This window comes from Octopus bimaculoides, chromosome 11 (assembly GCF_001194135.2).
Source record: "Octopus bimaculoides isolate UCB-OBI-ISO-001 chromosome 11, ASM119413v2, whole genome shotgun sequence".
Taxonomy (NCBI): domain Eukaryota; kingdom Metazoa; phylum Mollusca; class Cephalopoda; order Octopoda; family Octopodidae; genus Octopus; species Octopus bimaculoides.
In genome coordinates, this window is record NC_068991.1 from 6,282,530 (window position 1) to 6,295,861 (window position 13,332).

The 13,332-nt window shown below is 32.5% G+C and overlaps 1 protein-coding gene across 8 annotated transcripts in view; it reads right to left on the minus strand.

Moving 5' to 3' along the window:
* Window positions 1–13,332, minus strand: part of LOC106877163 (pneumococcal serine-rich repeat protein) — a 38,103-nt gene that overhangs the window by 1,870 nt on the left and 22,901 nt on the right. For 2 of the 8 annotated variants that reach the window (XM_014925981.2, XM_014925980.2), the window contains exons 12-13: window positions 8,544–8,656; window positions 715–926 (exon numbers count right to left, since the gene is read on the minus strand). In XM_014925981.2, the coding sequence (XP_014781467.1) occupies window positions 715–926; window positions 8,544–8,656 (325 nt within the window). Of the gene's footprint in view, window positions 1–714; window positions 927–8,543; window positions 8,657–8,987; window positions 9,066–13,332 lie in introns of those variants that run through there. The other 6 variants (XM_052971449.1, XM_014925982.2, XM_052971450.1 and 3 more) reach the window with 4 other exon arrangements.

The window sequence follows — 13,332 nt, forward strand, 5'->3', positions numbered from 1 at the left end:
GGGGGGGGGGGACATGCACACACACACACACACATATATGATGGGCTTCTTTCAGTTTCTGTCTACCATATCCACTCACAAGGGCAAGGGCTATAGTAGAAGACACTTGCCCAAGGTTCCACACAGTAGGACTGAACCTGGTACTATGTGGTTGGGAAGCAAGCCTCTTACCAAACAGCCATGTCTGCGCCTATATGTGGAGAATTCAAGAAAGTACCCCATATCTCCAGTGCACATGTATGGAACAAAGTATACACAATTTCCTAGCAGTTAGGGTTTAAAAAAAGGTATAGATAAGGTGTAGTCAAGAAGTATCCGACCTATGGCCAAAAAACGAGTAAATATTAAAACAACTCCCCCCTTCAAATTATTTGCCTTGGGAGTCTACACACTTCTGCCAGCATTCCTGCCACTGCTTGAATCATTTCTGGAAATCCCTTTTTGGGATGCTGTAGAGCTGTGCCATCGAATTTTGCTTAATGTCCTCTGTTGATTCAAATCTTCTCCCGTTGAGTATTTTTTTGAGCTTTGGGAATAGCCAAGTCACATTTCGTGAATGCTCAGGAAGGACATAGTCACCTAACACCCATACAGATTTTGCTCACGCATTATTATTTCGTGCAAAAAAAAAAAAAAAAAAAAAAAAATCAAGGTCAGATATTTTTTGACTACACCTCTTATCACCAAACAAAAATAAGAAACAAGAGAGAGTACCTGATTTTGACTGGTAATGGTGACTGTGCTACAATTGATGAGAGGTGTGCAGGTGATGCTGCAGTTGATGATGGGGTGTCTCTGGGTGATAATAATACAGGCTCTGTTTCTTTACAACTAGTACATTCCCACCGACCTGTTGGAATTGCTTTAAGGCCCACACAAAATGTGTGATAGCCTCTGTCACATCTGTCACAGAACATCATTTTATCCTAGAAGAAAATAATAAAGGAATAATAATAATAATAATGGTTTCAAATTTTGGCACAAGGCCAGCAATTTTAAGAGAAGGGGTAAGTCAATTACATCGACCCCAGTACTCAACTGGTAATTATTTTATCGATTCTGAAAGGATGAAAGGCAAAGTTTACCTTGGTGATATTTGAACTCAATTGATAATAATAATAATAACAACAACAATAATAATAATAAGTGAAATTTGAATTCATCAAAAGAACATCATCCACTCAAATCCTACGAAGTAGATTATAGCATAGTACCCTAGATTAGCACTAAAACCCAAAATAAATAAAAGTATTATTAATAGATCTTGTAATTAATATACATAATAACAATAATTTCTCAAGATGAAATAAGAAACAAGGTTTGTACTGAATTCTCATAGAACTAATCTAGAAATTGACTTTAGGTGATAAATTTAAGCATATTAGCAAGATATCTAAATGAACTCAACTCAAACAGACACCTTAATTCAGATAGGATGTCTATCTTTAATAACACAGAGCTCATGAGCTAAAGAGAAAGCCACTACATGGTTGCTTGATCTGCTAGAAATAGAAGCCAGATCTCCCTCAGATCACATCACATTTTACTGTCTTTAGAAAACAGGGCACATTGAATAACACGGTCCTGTGTTCCTTGCACACAGGGAAAAGACATGATGGTCAAGGCCGGAATGTCTTTGATCATAGGCCTGCTCAATTGAGTTGGTCTTGGACTAAGCAACAACAACAACAGTGTTTTACAGCTGGACTGTCCTGAGCTTATTGATGTTCTGACCAAACAACTTCAGTCAGATCAAACAGTTCCTAGTCGACAGAATCTCTCCCATGTACACACACAAGCTTGCACTGTGGTTAATTGTTGTTAGACATATCAATTCAAAAGAAAGCATGCATCAATAGTGTATATACACATGTGTATATGCATCTGTGCTTATGTATATAAGTTGTTTTAAGAAACTGCTACAATGAACATGGAGCTACAAATGTTTCCTTATATATTAATAAAACACTCCTAGACAATTGAAAAAAGTGAACACAATCACTGTTCTCTGGCAGTTAGGTCTATTTTACCTAATGTATAAATAATTAGTATTTATGATACTACTTTATACATTACTCATGGTTTCATGTAGACATTTATTTTCTTCTTGTTTTGCATTCATTGTTTCTTAAAAAGAGATACTTTCCTATCCTTGTCACACACACACACACACAGTAAGTAATAGATCTCTCTGCTATGTAAAAACAGTGTATAAAGATGTTATAATAGAGCTACTACTGTTAAATAATCCAGAATTGCAATTTCAATTACTTATTTGATTTGAATGACCAAAATCTAGCAGTGTAAGAGCCAAAGAAGACAAAAGTGTAATAATCAATCATTCCAAGTTTTGCTTTTATCAGACTAGGATTAGGCCAATATCTGTATCATATTAAATGATATTTCTGAAGTCAACTGATTAACAGAGCAGAAAAAACATACTTTCTGCAATAATAAACCTACTGTTCGAAATAGAAGACATAATGGCGTTCTATGGAAATTGCTTTGCCTAATTCGTAATTAATCACAACCAGTCCCTAACTAAAACATATTTCATCACAGTGGTAACTGATAGTGTGGAGGGCCCAGTCAATAGTTGGTGGTGTGTGCCCTTAAACCAGCACTATGCTGTGTCCATAACTAATACAGCCACATTTCAATGGTCCAGTTCATCTCTGAAGCAGTGTAGTACTGTAAGATACCTAACCTATTCTTGCCTCTCAACACCTGGCATAAAACCACCTCCCTCAATACCACTCCCCACTAAGTTGAGAGGCCTTGTCTTGCTAGTTTCTTGGTGACTTCCTTAGTACCAGTGCCATGTGAAAAACACCCATTACACCCTGGAAAGTGGTTGGTGTTAGGAAGAGCATCTAGCCAGAGAAACCATGCCAAAAGTAAATATTGCAATTGGATGTCATGGTCTGGCTCACCGGCTCCTGTTAAAACATCCAAGTCAGGTAAGGACAGGCATTAAATGATGATGATGATGATGATGACAAGTCAACAAATTCAATATTTATGTTGAAATAAATTTAACACAATACAATACAGACAGCAGACTCTTGCTTCTTTAAATATGTGCACAAAATAATTCTCATACTAAGCGCATCTTTTGTAAGACTAATAACACATCGATTGTACATTAGTGTATCTGCAAGAAAATGAAAATAAGTCGCATACTGAGAGAAACACACTTATATATGCACATATTAAGCAGGACTTTGGTAACTTAAAGAGATATCAAAGCTAAACCGTATCTATTTGTATGTATACACACATCCACACATACATCCAAAAATTTGACTTAATGAGTCAACACAATATACAAACTAACAGCTGAATATACAGACTTTGCTAACGAATGTCAGAACAGCAAAATAAACTTCATTTTATTCTGTGGTTATACATATGTTTTTTGAAAACAAAGTATGATGTAGAGCATCAGGTGATAGCTTTAAAGTGAAGATACTTGTACTATTTCTAAGCGCTACAGTTATAAACCATCTTAGGACATACAAATATATAACATCAATTACATCAATTTTATATCATTGTTGCACATTTCTTTTTGCATTTTACACATACTGAATATTAAAAGGAATCATGCAGATTTTAAACTTTAAGTGAGTCACATGTCAAACAGGTTTAATAATAAACTAGTGGCCAGTAGTAATATATGTGAATATGTGATACATTCAATAGTAAATAATTATTGGGTGACCTATTTTTGTTAGTAAACAGATAATGTGGTAAATGACAAAACTAACTAAAAAGTGAAGCCAACTCCCATTTTTTAAATTCGATATGATAGTGTTGGTAGTAAACTATCTAGCTGCAACATTACAGAAAATATTCAAAGGATATTTTAACAAAAAAAAAAACATTTTATTTGAAGAAATGTATGGTTCACAATGCTTGGTGGGTGCAAATTAGAAGAACAAGGTTAAAATTGGTGCAAGAAACCAGATAGATTCCAAGACTAATGCAAGACACTTTAAGTACATCAAATAAAAATAAATAAATAAATAAAAAGCAAAAAAGGAATTAGTTATTGTGGAATGTGCTGAAAACAAAAACCAAATTTCAACTTTTTTGGTCGTGATTCTATTATGACTGTTTAAATATTTTTCTTTGTAAATATGTATTTTATCAGCCAGTTCCATGGAATATCAAGGTATCTTAGGAATAATTTAACCTGAACATTGAAAACATGCTTTCTTCAACTATTGTCAATTTGAATGTTTTTACTATTATTGATAATAAAGATTCTTTACAAACACAGCAGAAGGCATAGCAATGTGTTCAAAGCAGCACTATTGAAAATCTGAAAATATTTTGGCCTATAAGATTATAATTTAGGTGATGTTTTTAACATTTGATTTATGTCAAATGTAGGCTTAAAAGTCATTAAGTTTGATAAATTTAATCAATCTCTTTATATATATATATATGTGTGTCTGTGTATATATATATATATATATATATATATATATATAATATGCCTTACCCTCACCCCACCCACTGTGATTGAGCCACAAAGAGTGCTGCCATGTCTTAGGAATTTTAAATTTGACAGAGCCCCTCTGTCGCCAGGTCTGGTCATAGCAGATTTCTTCCAAGCAGAAAGCAAGAGCAAGAGAAAGACAGAAAGAAGAAAAGAATTGACCCTCTCATACCAGACTGGTACTTTATTTATTGACCCCGAAAGGAGAAAAAGGCAATGTTGATCTGGCTGCGATTTTAGGGTGCAGAAAGCCAGAACAACTACTGCAAGGCATTCTTATTCAACATTCTAAGTGTGCTAATTCTCAACCTATATGCAATGTCTATATAGTTGCATACAGCCACACACACATGCACAAATAATATTCTCCTTAAAATGCAAGAGATGAAAATATTTAAACCAAACTTTCATTGCTTCTCTCAATTCAATAATTCTTTTGGACATGTCCGAACTCTCCCTTTTCGTTTTAATCTTTCATTTTGATGCATAAATTTCCACTGTACAATGGAACATTTTCCTTTCATTATGTATGCAATTGCACTTTTCCTTTTGACTGACACAAGGCCACACAGTGCGATGTACTGGTACAAATATTACTGTGTTATTTATTTTATCATCCATCATCTCAGGACAGATAAAATAGGAAGTACATCCTTAAGAAATTTGAACTGAGTGTAAAGGAAAAAAAACAAAAAACTAAATGTTGGACAGTGTTTAGTCTGACACTATGCTGTTTCTCTCAAGGCAATGTCCTTTCTTATATAATTGACCACTACAGTTGATAAGCCGAGTAAACATCCGGAAAGATATAGTGAAGAAATTTCAGTTGAAAAAAAAAGTTCATGCAAGTAACCTCAATAATCTGTATCAAATATACAATACAAACAAGATGCAAAAAATTAGTCATATCTTTAATTATTAATAGATATATTAGAAAAATATTAGTTTGGTTAAGCTTTTTCAAGCATTTTAGTATGGCTGGTTAATAAAAAGAAGAACGTTAGTTCATTAAGAAAGAAAATATAATTAAGATGCAAAGCAATTAGATTACTGAGCAAACCCTCACGGAATGTTATTTGAACAAAGAAACTTGATTAAACCAAGTCAAATTAATATTAATTCAAGCAGTTGGATGCTTAAATTCATTGGAAAATATTTCAAAATTGAATAAATAGAGTCTATTTTTGTTGCCTTTAAACAAGAAAGTAGACACAAAGAGGAATTTATATTAATCCTTTCAGTAAGAATAGAAATGATTATAGAAAAATAAACCAAAAATATGAGTTGCTCAACTGAAAAGTATAGGAGACAATTTGAGGTTGGCCTTAGGACTTCCAAACTCCATTACTCTTTTGATATATTGCCAGGAAAATGAAGATAAAATAAAGCTTGAGATATTCAAGAAAGAAATAGGATGTTGTGATTTATTTTTATGATTCACTCACTAAATGGGTGCAGGCATGGCTGTGTAGTTAAGAAGCTTGATTTGCAAGTACTTAGTTTTGGGTTCAGTCTCATTGTGTGACACCTTGGGGCAAGTGTCTCTCACTGCAACCACTGTTCTGTGAGTGAATTTGGTAGGTGGAAACTGTGCTGAAGCCTGTCGCATGCGTGTGTGTTTGTCACCCTCCCCCCACTGCTCAACAACCTGTGCTGGTTTATTTACATCCTCATAACTTAGTTCCGCAAAAGAGGCCAACAGAATAAGTGTCAGATGTAAAAAAAACACAACTTAGTACTGGGGTTGATTTGTTTGAATAAATCTTTCAAAGTAGTGCCCCAGTATGGCCACAGTCAAATGACTGAAACCAGGGAGAGATAAATAATTCAAATGAAATGTATTAAAACTGATCATCATCATTTAATGTCCGTTTTCTTTACTGGCATGTTCCTATTAATCTATTGTAATTTCTCTGTGATGATGTGAAAAAATTTTAAATATACTGACAAAGCGTGTTAAAGGTCCAAGAAACATCAGACATCATTAATATTTTTAAAAAATATGAAATCTCTTTGGATAAACTATTTTCTTTGAATCATTAGCATGCTGGAAAAAAATGTTTAGCAGTATTTCTTCCAGCTCTTTACTTTCTGAGTTCAAATTCTGCGGAGATTGATTTCCCCTTTCATGATCAATATTATTTGATTTATCCCTTTCCACTAAAATTGCTAGCCTTGTACCAAAATTCCAATCCATTATAATGAATGACTATGGGTTGGTTTAAAAAAAAAAAAAATGAAAACAAAAGAATGATAATCCTCAATTCCACTCTTCGACTTCTTACCCTTTCGTTACCAACCTGGCTGAAACTGGCTCAGGCTCTGAGTACAAGTATCTTATTTTCATAAGTTCTGAATTAAAATCTTCCATCAAACCTTAGTCACAATTTACGTTCCTAACACAAGCTTCATGATAAACTAAATTATTTTACTAAATTCTTTGTTATATTTAAAGTAATTGAAAGAAACACAGAGCATCTCAAAATAAATACAGCAACGAAAGGGTTAAATAATTTGGATATCACAGAGGAGACATTTTCAAACCTCATAATCTGGCAGCTTCCTTGCTGATTCCAGATCAAAAGGTAGAGTTAAATATATTACTTAAGGTCACAACATAATAATATACTGATTACTGAGATTCTCTGAACATGCTGCTTGTTCTATGAAAACCAATTTCATAAAATTTTTACTGCAGTTTCCTCAGTTTCTCTAACCTTTTCAAAGTTTCCTTTAAAAACAATGACCAAATTTACAATTACTTATGTCACAGTCAGTCTGAAGAACACTCATGTGAACTCATTGTGTCACCAAGTAGCTTCCTGTGTTTCTGGTTAAACTACTTAAGTGTGCCACATTAACATAATGTATTTACAGCCCAGGAAAATTTCTTTCTACTCCTTGTAATTCACAACATATCCTGAGTTTCTTCAACAATTTCCACAAACTAGATAGATGCTTTTAGAAATACTATTTCCCAGAACATTTCAAGTGGTAGCATATGTATTTCGCTATTATAGTTAAACACAATAATATACAGTTAGGGCATGGAAAATTTAGTTGAGTCTCTCTCCATCAACTTGATATTAATCTAAGATATCTAACACCATACTCATTCTGTGTACTAATATTAATAAGTTTAACCCACATTGATCCTAAATATGGCTGGTCTGATATACAAATTAAAACAACCCAGAGCAATACTTGATTGCAAATCGTGTGTGTGCATGCATGTATGCACATGTGCACATGCTCATGTGCAAGTATGTAAATACATCAAAAGAGTAGTGCAGTTAGTCATTCAAGATTGCATAACAATGGGAGCAGATCAGTACAATACTGTTTTGCTTTTGTCTTAAAAAAGAAATGTTTCATTTATTATAAAATGAAATAAAATACATTTCTTAGTTTCCTGTGAAATAAAGACCTGACTAAATTAGTATAAAAACATAACCTTCAGAGAAGAATTTCAAAAAGTTATAAAAATAAGATTAAAAAAAAATATATTTAAAAAATTGAGAGATCAAGGTAGGTGCTGATCATATTGAGATACTTCACCAAACTAGAGAAGAAAACCTCAACATTATTATACAAAAGTTTAAAACTAACTGCTTTAACACTATACAATTAGCATAAGTGAATCTCTAGAGAAGCCAATGAAAGACTCACATCGAAGAACCCACAAAAATATGATTTGAGAACGAAAAGAAATTCCACACTATTATTGACAAGTGGAAGAACTACAATATCAAATGATACAAGCTTGAGTGAGACTAGATTTCTGTTTGAACACATTTCAAAGACAGTGAAACTAACTTGATGAAAACTAGAGGAGACTCATGAAGCAACAAAACCTCATAAACAGTGACATTGGACTGACCAAGGTTTCAGCTTTCTAAATTTAATGCCAACAAAGGACTAAGGAATCATTGCAATGTACAAATGCTGGGTGCTGACCATATAGTGCATAGTGGGAGAACTATCTTATAGTAGAGGATCTACCCTGTGAAGCCAGGGCATACAATAGAACACCTACCTCATCATAAGGATCCATACATTGAACACATGTCTTGCACTCCATGCACTGCCAGGGATAATTCTTGATAATAGACACCATTGCTTTGGTCAAATCCAAGCAAGCGGGGTGACCTGCAGAGGGCAATAAAACATGCACAAAACTCAAATCAACAAAATTGAATGGACAGATATTTACAAGCAAATTATAGTGATACACGAGAGAGGTTTCAAAGATGCCAGCAGGAGATAGTAGTTAGCAAAGTCTATTAGCATTTCAGCCATCTTGCCTAGAGGAAAGTGCAAGAAAAATTAAAATCTGCCATGCAATAAGATATGCAGAGGTTACAGAATCTGAGTTAGTACCATAGTCATATGCGAGTAACAGGTGGCTAAATAAAATAAATTACCCACACTAAAAGCAGATTTAGACTAATGCAGTAGGCAATATAAAAACAGAAGTTACCAAATATATACAATATTCACGTCATCCTTACATTTGTTAATTTGGAGATGCCATCAGTTTTAGTATATACACCGATTTCTAAAAAGTTTACAGAAAACAGGAGGAACAATTTAACATGTAATTTTCATTTAGATTTTAGATATGTTTAGACAACCTTTGATGAAATTTAATCTGACATCAACTTGTTTTATTTCTTCCAAATCTTTGATAAATCAACATATAAATGACAGTTTTTTAAATTATTTTTTTTATTACTAATAGATAAATCTTTGTAGGAAACAGAGAAAAAATAAATTAAAATGTAAAATAAATAAAGACTTTTTTGCTTCCATCTTATTATAATTCAAGTAAACTTTGGTGGAAACTTACGAGAATTTAAAGAACAACGGCCATCACAATACATAGACTTAGTTGATCATTTCATACCTCCTACATAGCCATTTCCAGTTGAAACCATCTCATTATCAGTGTCTATTTCTTAAATATAGATTAACAATTGGATTTACCGTGATTCCTGTTGCTACTAGTTAATAAGACTGTTTCAGCATTTGAATCCATACAGCTGTGGTTAGAAATTACTATGAAGAGTATAGAGCTTGTTCTCAGTGGAAGACCACAGACAGTGGATTTGAAGAAATCAACTAGCTGCAGGAAAATCTATGGAGTGTGCTAGATATCTTTGCACAACTGAATATAGTGTTAGAGGGTCTTTGAGTTAAAGCCAATTCTCAAATTTTGTATCAGAAGCAGCTCAGTAATATAAACATTACTGATATTGCATACTTAATGCATGTTTCTTAAATATTTATAGCTGTGATGTTTCATCTAAGGGAGGCCCCCTTAAAGATGTCTAGTGTTAAAAGACAGTATATTTCAAAGCTAAGCAAAATAAAACTACTCCAGAAGTGAATGAGAAATGACACGTATCAATATTTTGCAGTATTTTCCACTCACTAGTGTCAAACTCACCTCACTTTTGAAATGAATTCAAATTGCCAACTAGAAGTATACACAGATAGTGTAAACTCTATCTGCTGATGTGAAAAAGCATCACAAGTAGAACAAAATTCTAATTTTGTGTTCAAAGCAGCTCAATAAAGTAAACATTAACAAACACACATACTTAATGTATGTATGTTTGATAAATGCTTGTAGCTGTATTCATGTGTTTTCAGTCTATATATTTAAGAATATAGCTGACATTTACTACAAAATATCCTCCAATGTACAAAAACCATCTCTTTGTTCTGTGTTATCTTCTGCAATTATCAAAACTTGATTCAATAATATAACAAATAACAACTTTTAAAATATTTCTTAAAAGCAGGCCTAGCCCTAAAACAAAACTAAATAAACATTAAAATTTATCATGTTTGCTTTTAAAGTTTCCAATGAAAAATTATGGTACAGCATAATTGCTTTCAATGGGTTTGCATGCAGGCAGAAATATTAAGAAAGGCTCTTGATAGTTGGTGCTCTTAAAAAGGTTAACCTATAGAAAGTGTCTTGCTGCTATTAATTTTATCTTAGCTGAACAATATGAAATCTACAAGCAAAAAGAAACAGAATGTATACAGATAATAGCTGGGAACATAAAACCTTGCTATGTTATTTGATATATGCATGTGTGTGTGTGTGTGTATTTATATGCCTGTATTCCTTAGTGCCCAAAGTTGCAATTAGAATTAGAAGGAAACACTGTCTCAGAGACATTAAAATGAATTAGTTTGCCAATAAACATTGAGAGAGATAATCTAGAAAGAACATTATGCTGTGTAATACAATGAAATGTTCTAAACTCTGAAATATTACCAAACTGGTTTCCTTTAATGGATAGACATGGCCAACAAAAATTCACTCCTTGTTTAAAGTAATGACCAATTTTAAAACTAAACACCAAATCTATAATGCTACAATTATGAAGCTGGTGGTGTCTAAGAGCCAATCTTCATTTTGCAAGTAAGTCTTTCAGGTAATTTCTGAACTCTAATAATAATAATAAAAAAATAATGATTATACTGGTTACAAATATAACTGAAATATTTTCGTTTTAAGCATAACATCTCCACATACAGTATATCAGTGGAGCCAGGCAAAGTACATGGAAATGATATATATAAGAGAGAAAACTAAACTGAAGATATACTATATTAATATGGACATTAGATACAGGCGAATACAACTAATAGATATGGGACACCAGGAGAAAGACACTATTCAAATGAAAATATGCTCTGTGAGTGTAAGTTTGTGAGAGTGTGTTTGTGTTTCTGATGATGAGCAATAACAGCTAATCAATATACATCATCTAATTCTGAATGGTGACTTTAGAAGTCTGTAAATTCATAGCTAAAGTTTAATTAGTAAAAATAAATAATGAAAGATACTAATATCAATGGGAAAAAGTGATAAAGAAAAGAGAGAGAGAGACTATTAAAAAAAGTGATAAACCAGTGAAAATATTTGATTAATAATTTGAGTAATGGAATATTTTTAATTTAATCTGTGATATTAATTTAAAAATAAAGCATATAATCACTGAAGTATTTTAATGACATCTTTTGATAATGGAATAAAAGAAATGAAAATGATTAGAAAAAGAATCTTCCTGCCCCTCCAAAATACAATGATTAAAAAATAAATTTAAGCAATAAATTACTCAAGATTTAATATATTTAATGTAAGATTGTACTGTATAAAACAACAAAGACTTGAGATTTTAACAAATCTTTATTAACAATTTCCTTTCTTTTCTTTTTTTGTGGCTTGAGCCCTGTTTTATGGTAAGAGAGACAGATTAATCATCTGAAGAGAAACGTTTTTTTTTTCATTACATTTAGACCTAATATTCACTGAAAGAAAAAAATAACATGAATAAATATAAAAATATCTAAAAAAAAAAAAAATCTTTGAAATATTTTCAAAAATAAAAACAGCTTTTATCATAATTTGCTTTCTAGCCAACATGCCATAACAAGACAACCAATATGATATTGGATTTTCCTCTTTAGTGAAAATAAAATAAACTATATTTTGGCTCACTTTTCTCTTTGGATGAATTTTAAACTGAGAAATGGTGTTTTTTAAATATTTAACTTCCATTCTATAGAAATCTGAACCATATATAGGTGTACTTGGAGTTATTTTGACCCCGGCCATGTCTGGCGCATTATATTCTAGCTGTTTTATATCTAAATCAGCCAGATCAGGCCACTTGCACATAACCTACAATGTTATTCTAAAATTAAACAGCCTCATCATGGTAGTCTTGAAACTGAGATAATGCATATGATTAATTAAAAACTATGTGAATAAATTAGCATTCAGATTACTCGACAGTTGGTAGAGTAATCTGAATGCTAAAGGGTTGGTCAATTACATCGACCCCAGTACATGACTGGTACTTTATTTTATTGACCCCCAAAAGGACAAAAGGCAAAGTTAATGTTGGTGAGAGTTGAACTCAGAACAGAAAGAGCCAGAAGAAATACTGCTGAGCATTTTGTTCGATGTGCTAACAATTCTGTCAACTCACCACCTTATAATAACAATTCTATAATAGAAAGAACAGGGATCTATTTCTAAGTTGGTCGGTTCAAACTGGTTACCAAAACTTTTATGAAATACAACAAATTCATGCCTCACAAAAGTGAAAAATTATTGGCACCATTATCATGAAATAACTGTCAAATAAAGGATTAAAAAATCTTAAATTACTATCAATACATTCAATATTTGTGACTGTGTTAATTAGTTGAAATAGCTAAACACAATATGTAAACATTCTGCATTTTGTTAAATGTGTGGGGCACACAGACACACACCTTAAAATAAGCATCCAGCTAACAAAAAAATGTATGACATAAACTCCCCTCCACCCCACAACCACTTAAATTAATTTGCGAAATAAGAACCATTTTAAAATGGTTATATTGATGGTTAACAACACTTGTTATGACAAAAGGAAGCAAACTTTTGAAGCTTCGGTTTTGAGTATATCTGTGCAAATGTGTATACACAATAAATAGTGTTAAAAGCTGGTAATTTGTTGCATGCACAAATTCAAAGAGATAAACCCCCCCCCCCCTGAAATGAGCACATTCTTCTGGGAACCAAACTTCACACCCTCATATGACTACCTACAATTAATAGACGATCTAGTCATGCTGTAGCAAATTGTTGTTACTAAATCTAAACCACTGCTTTAGATAATTGTTCAAATCAAGATTGAAAAGTTTTTAAAAGAAATTCCAAGGTTAAGTGAACATTTATACTTCCAAGATTGATACTTCGCTGTGTTTCTATTTTGCTTCCACTAGGCATTCTTAAAGAAAAACACAGATGA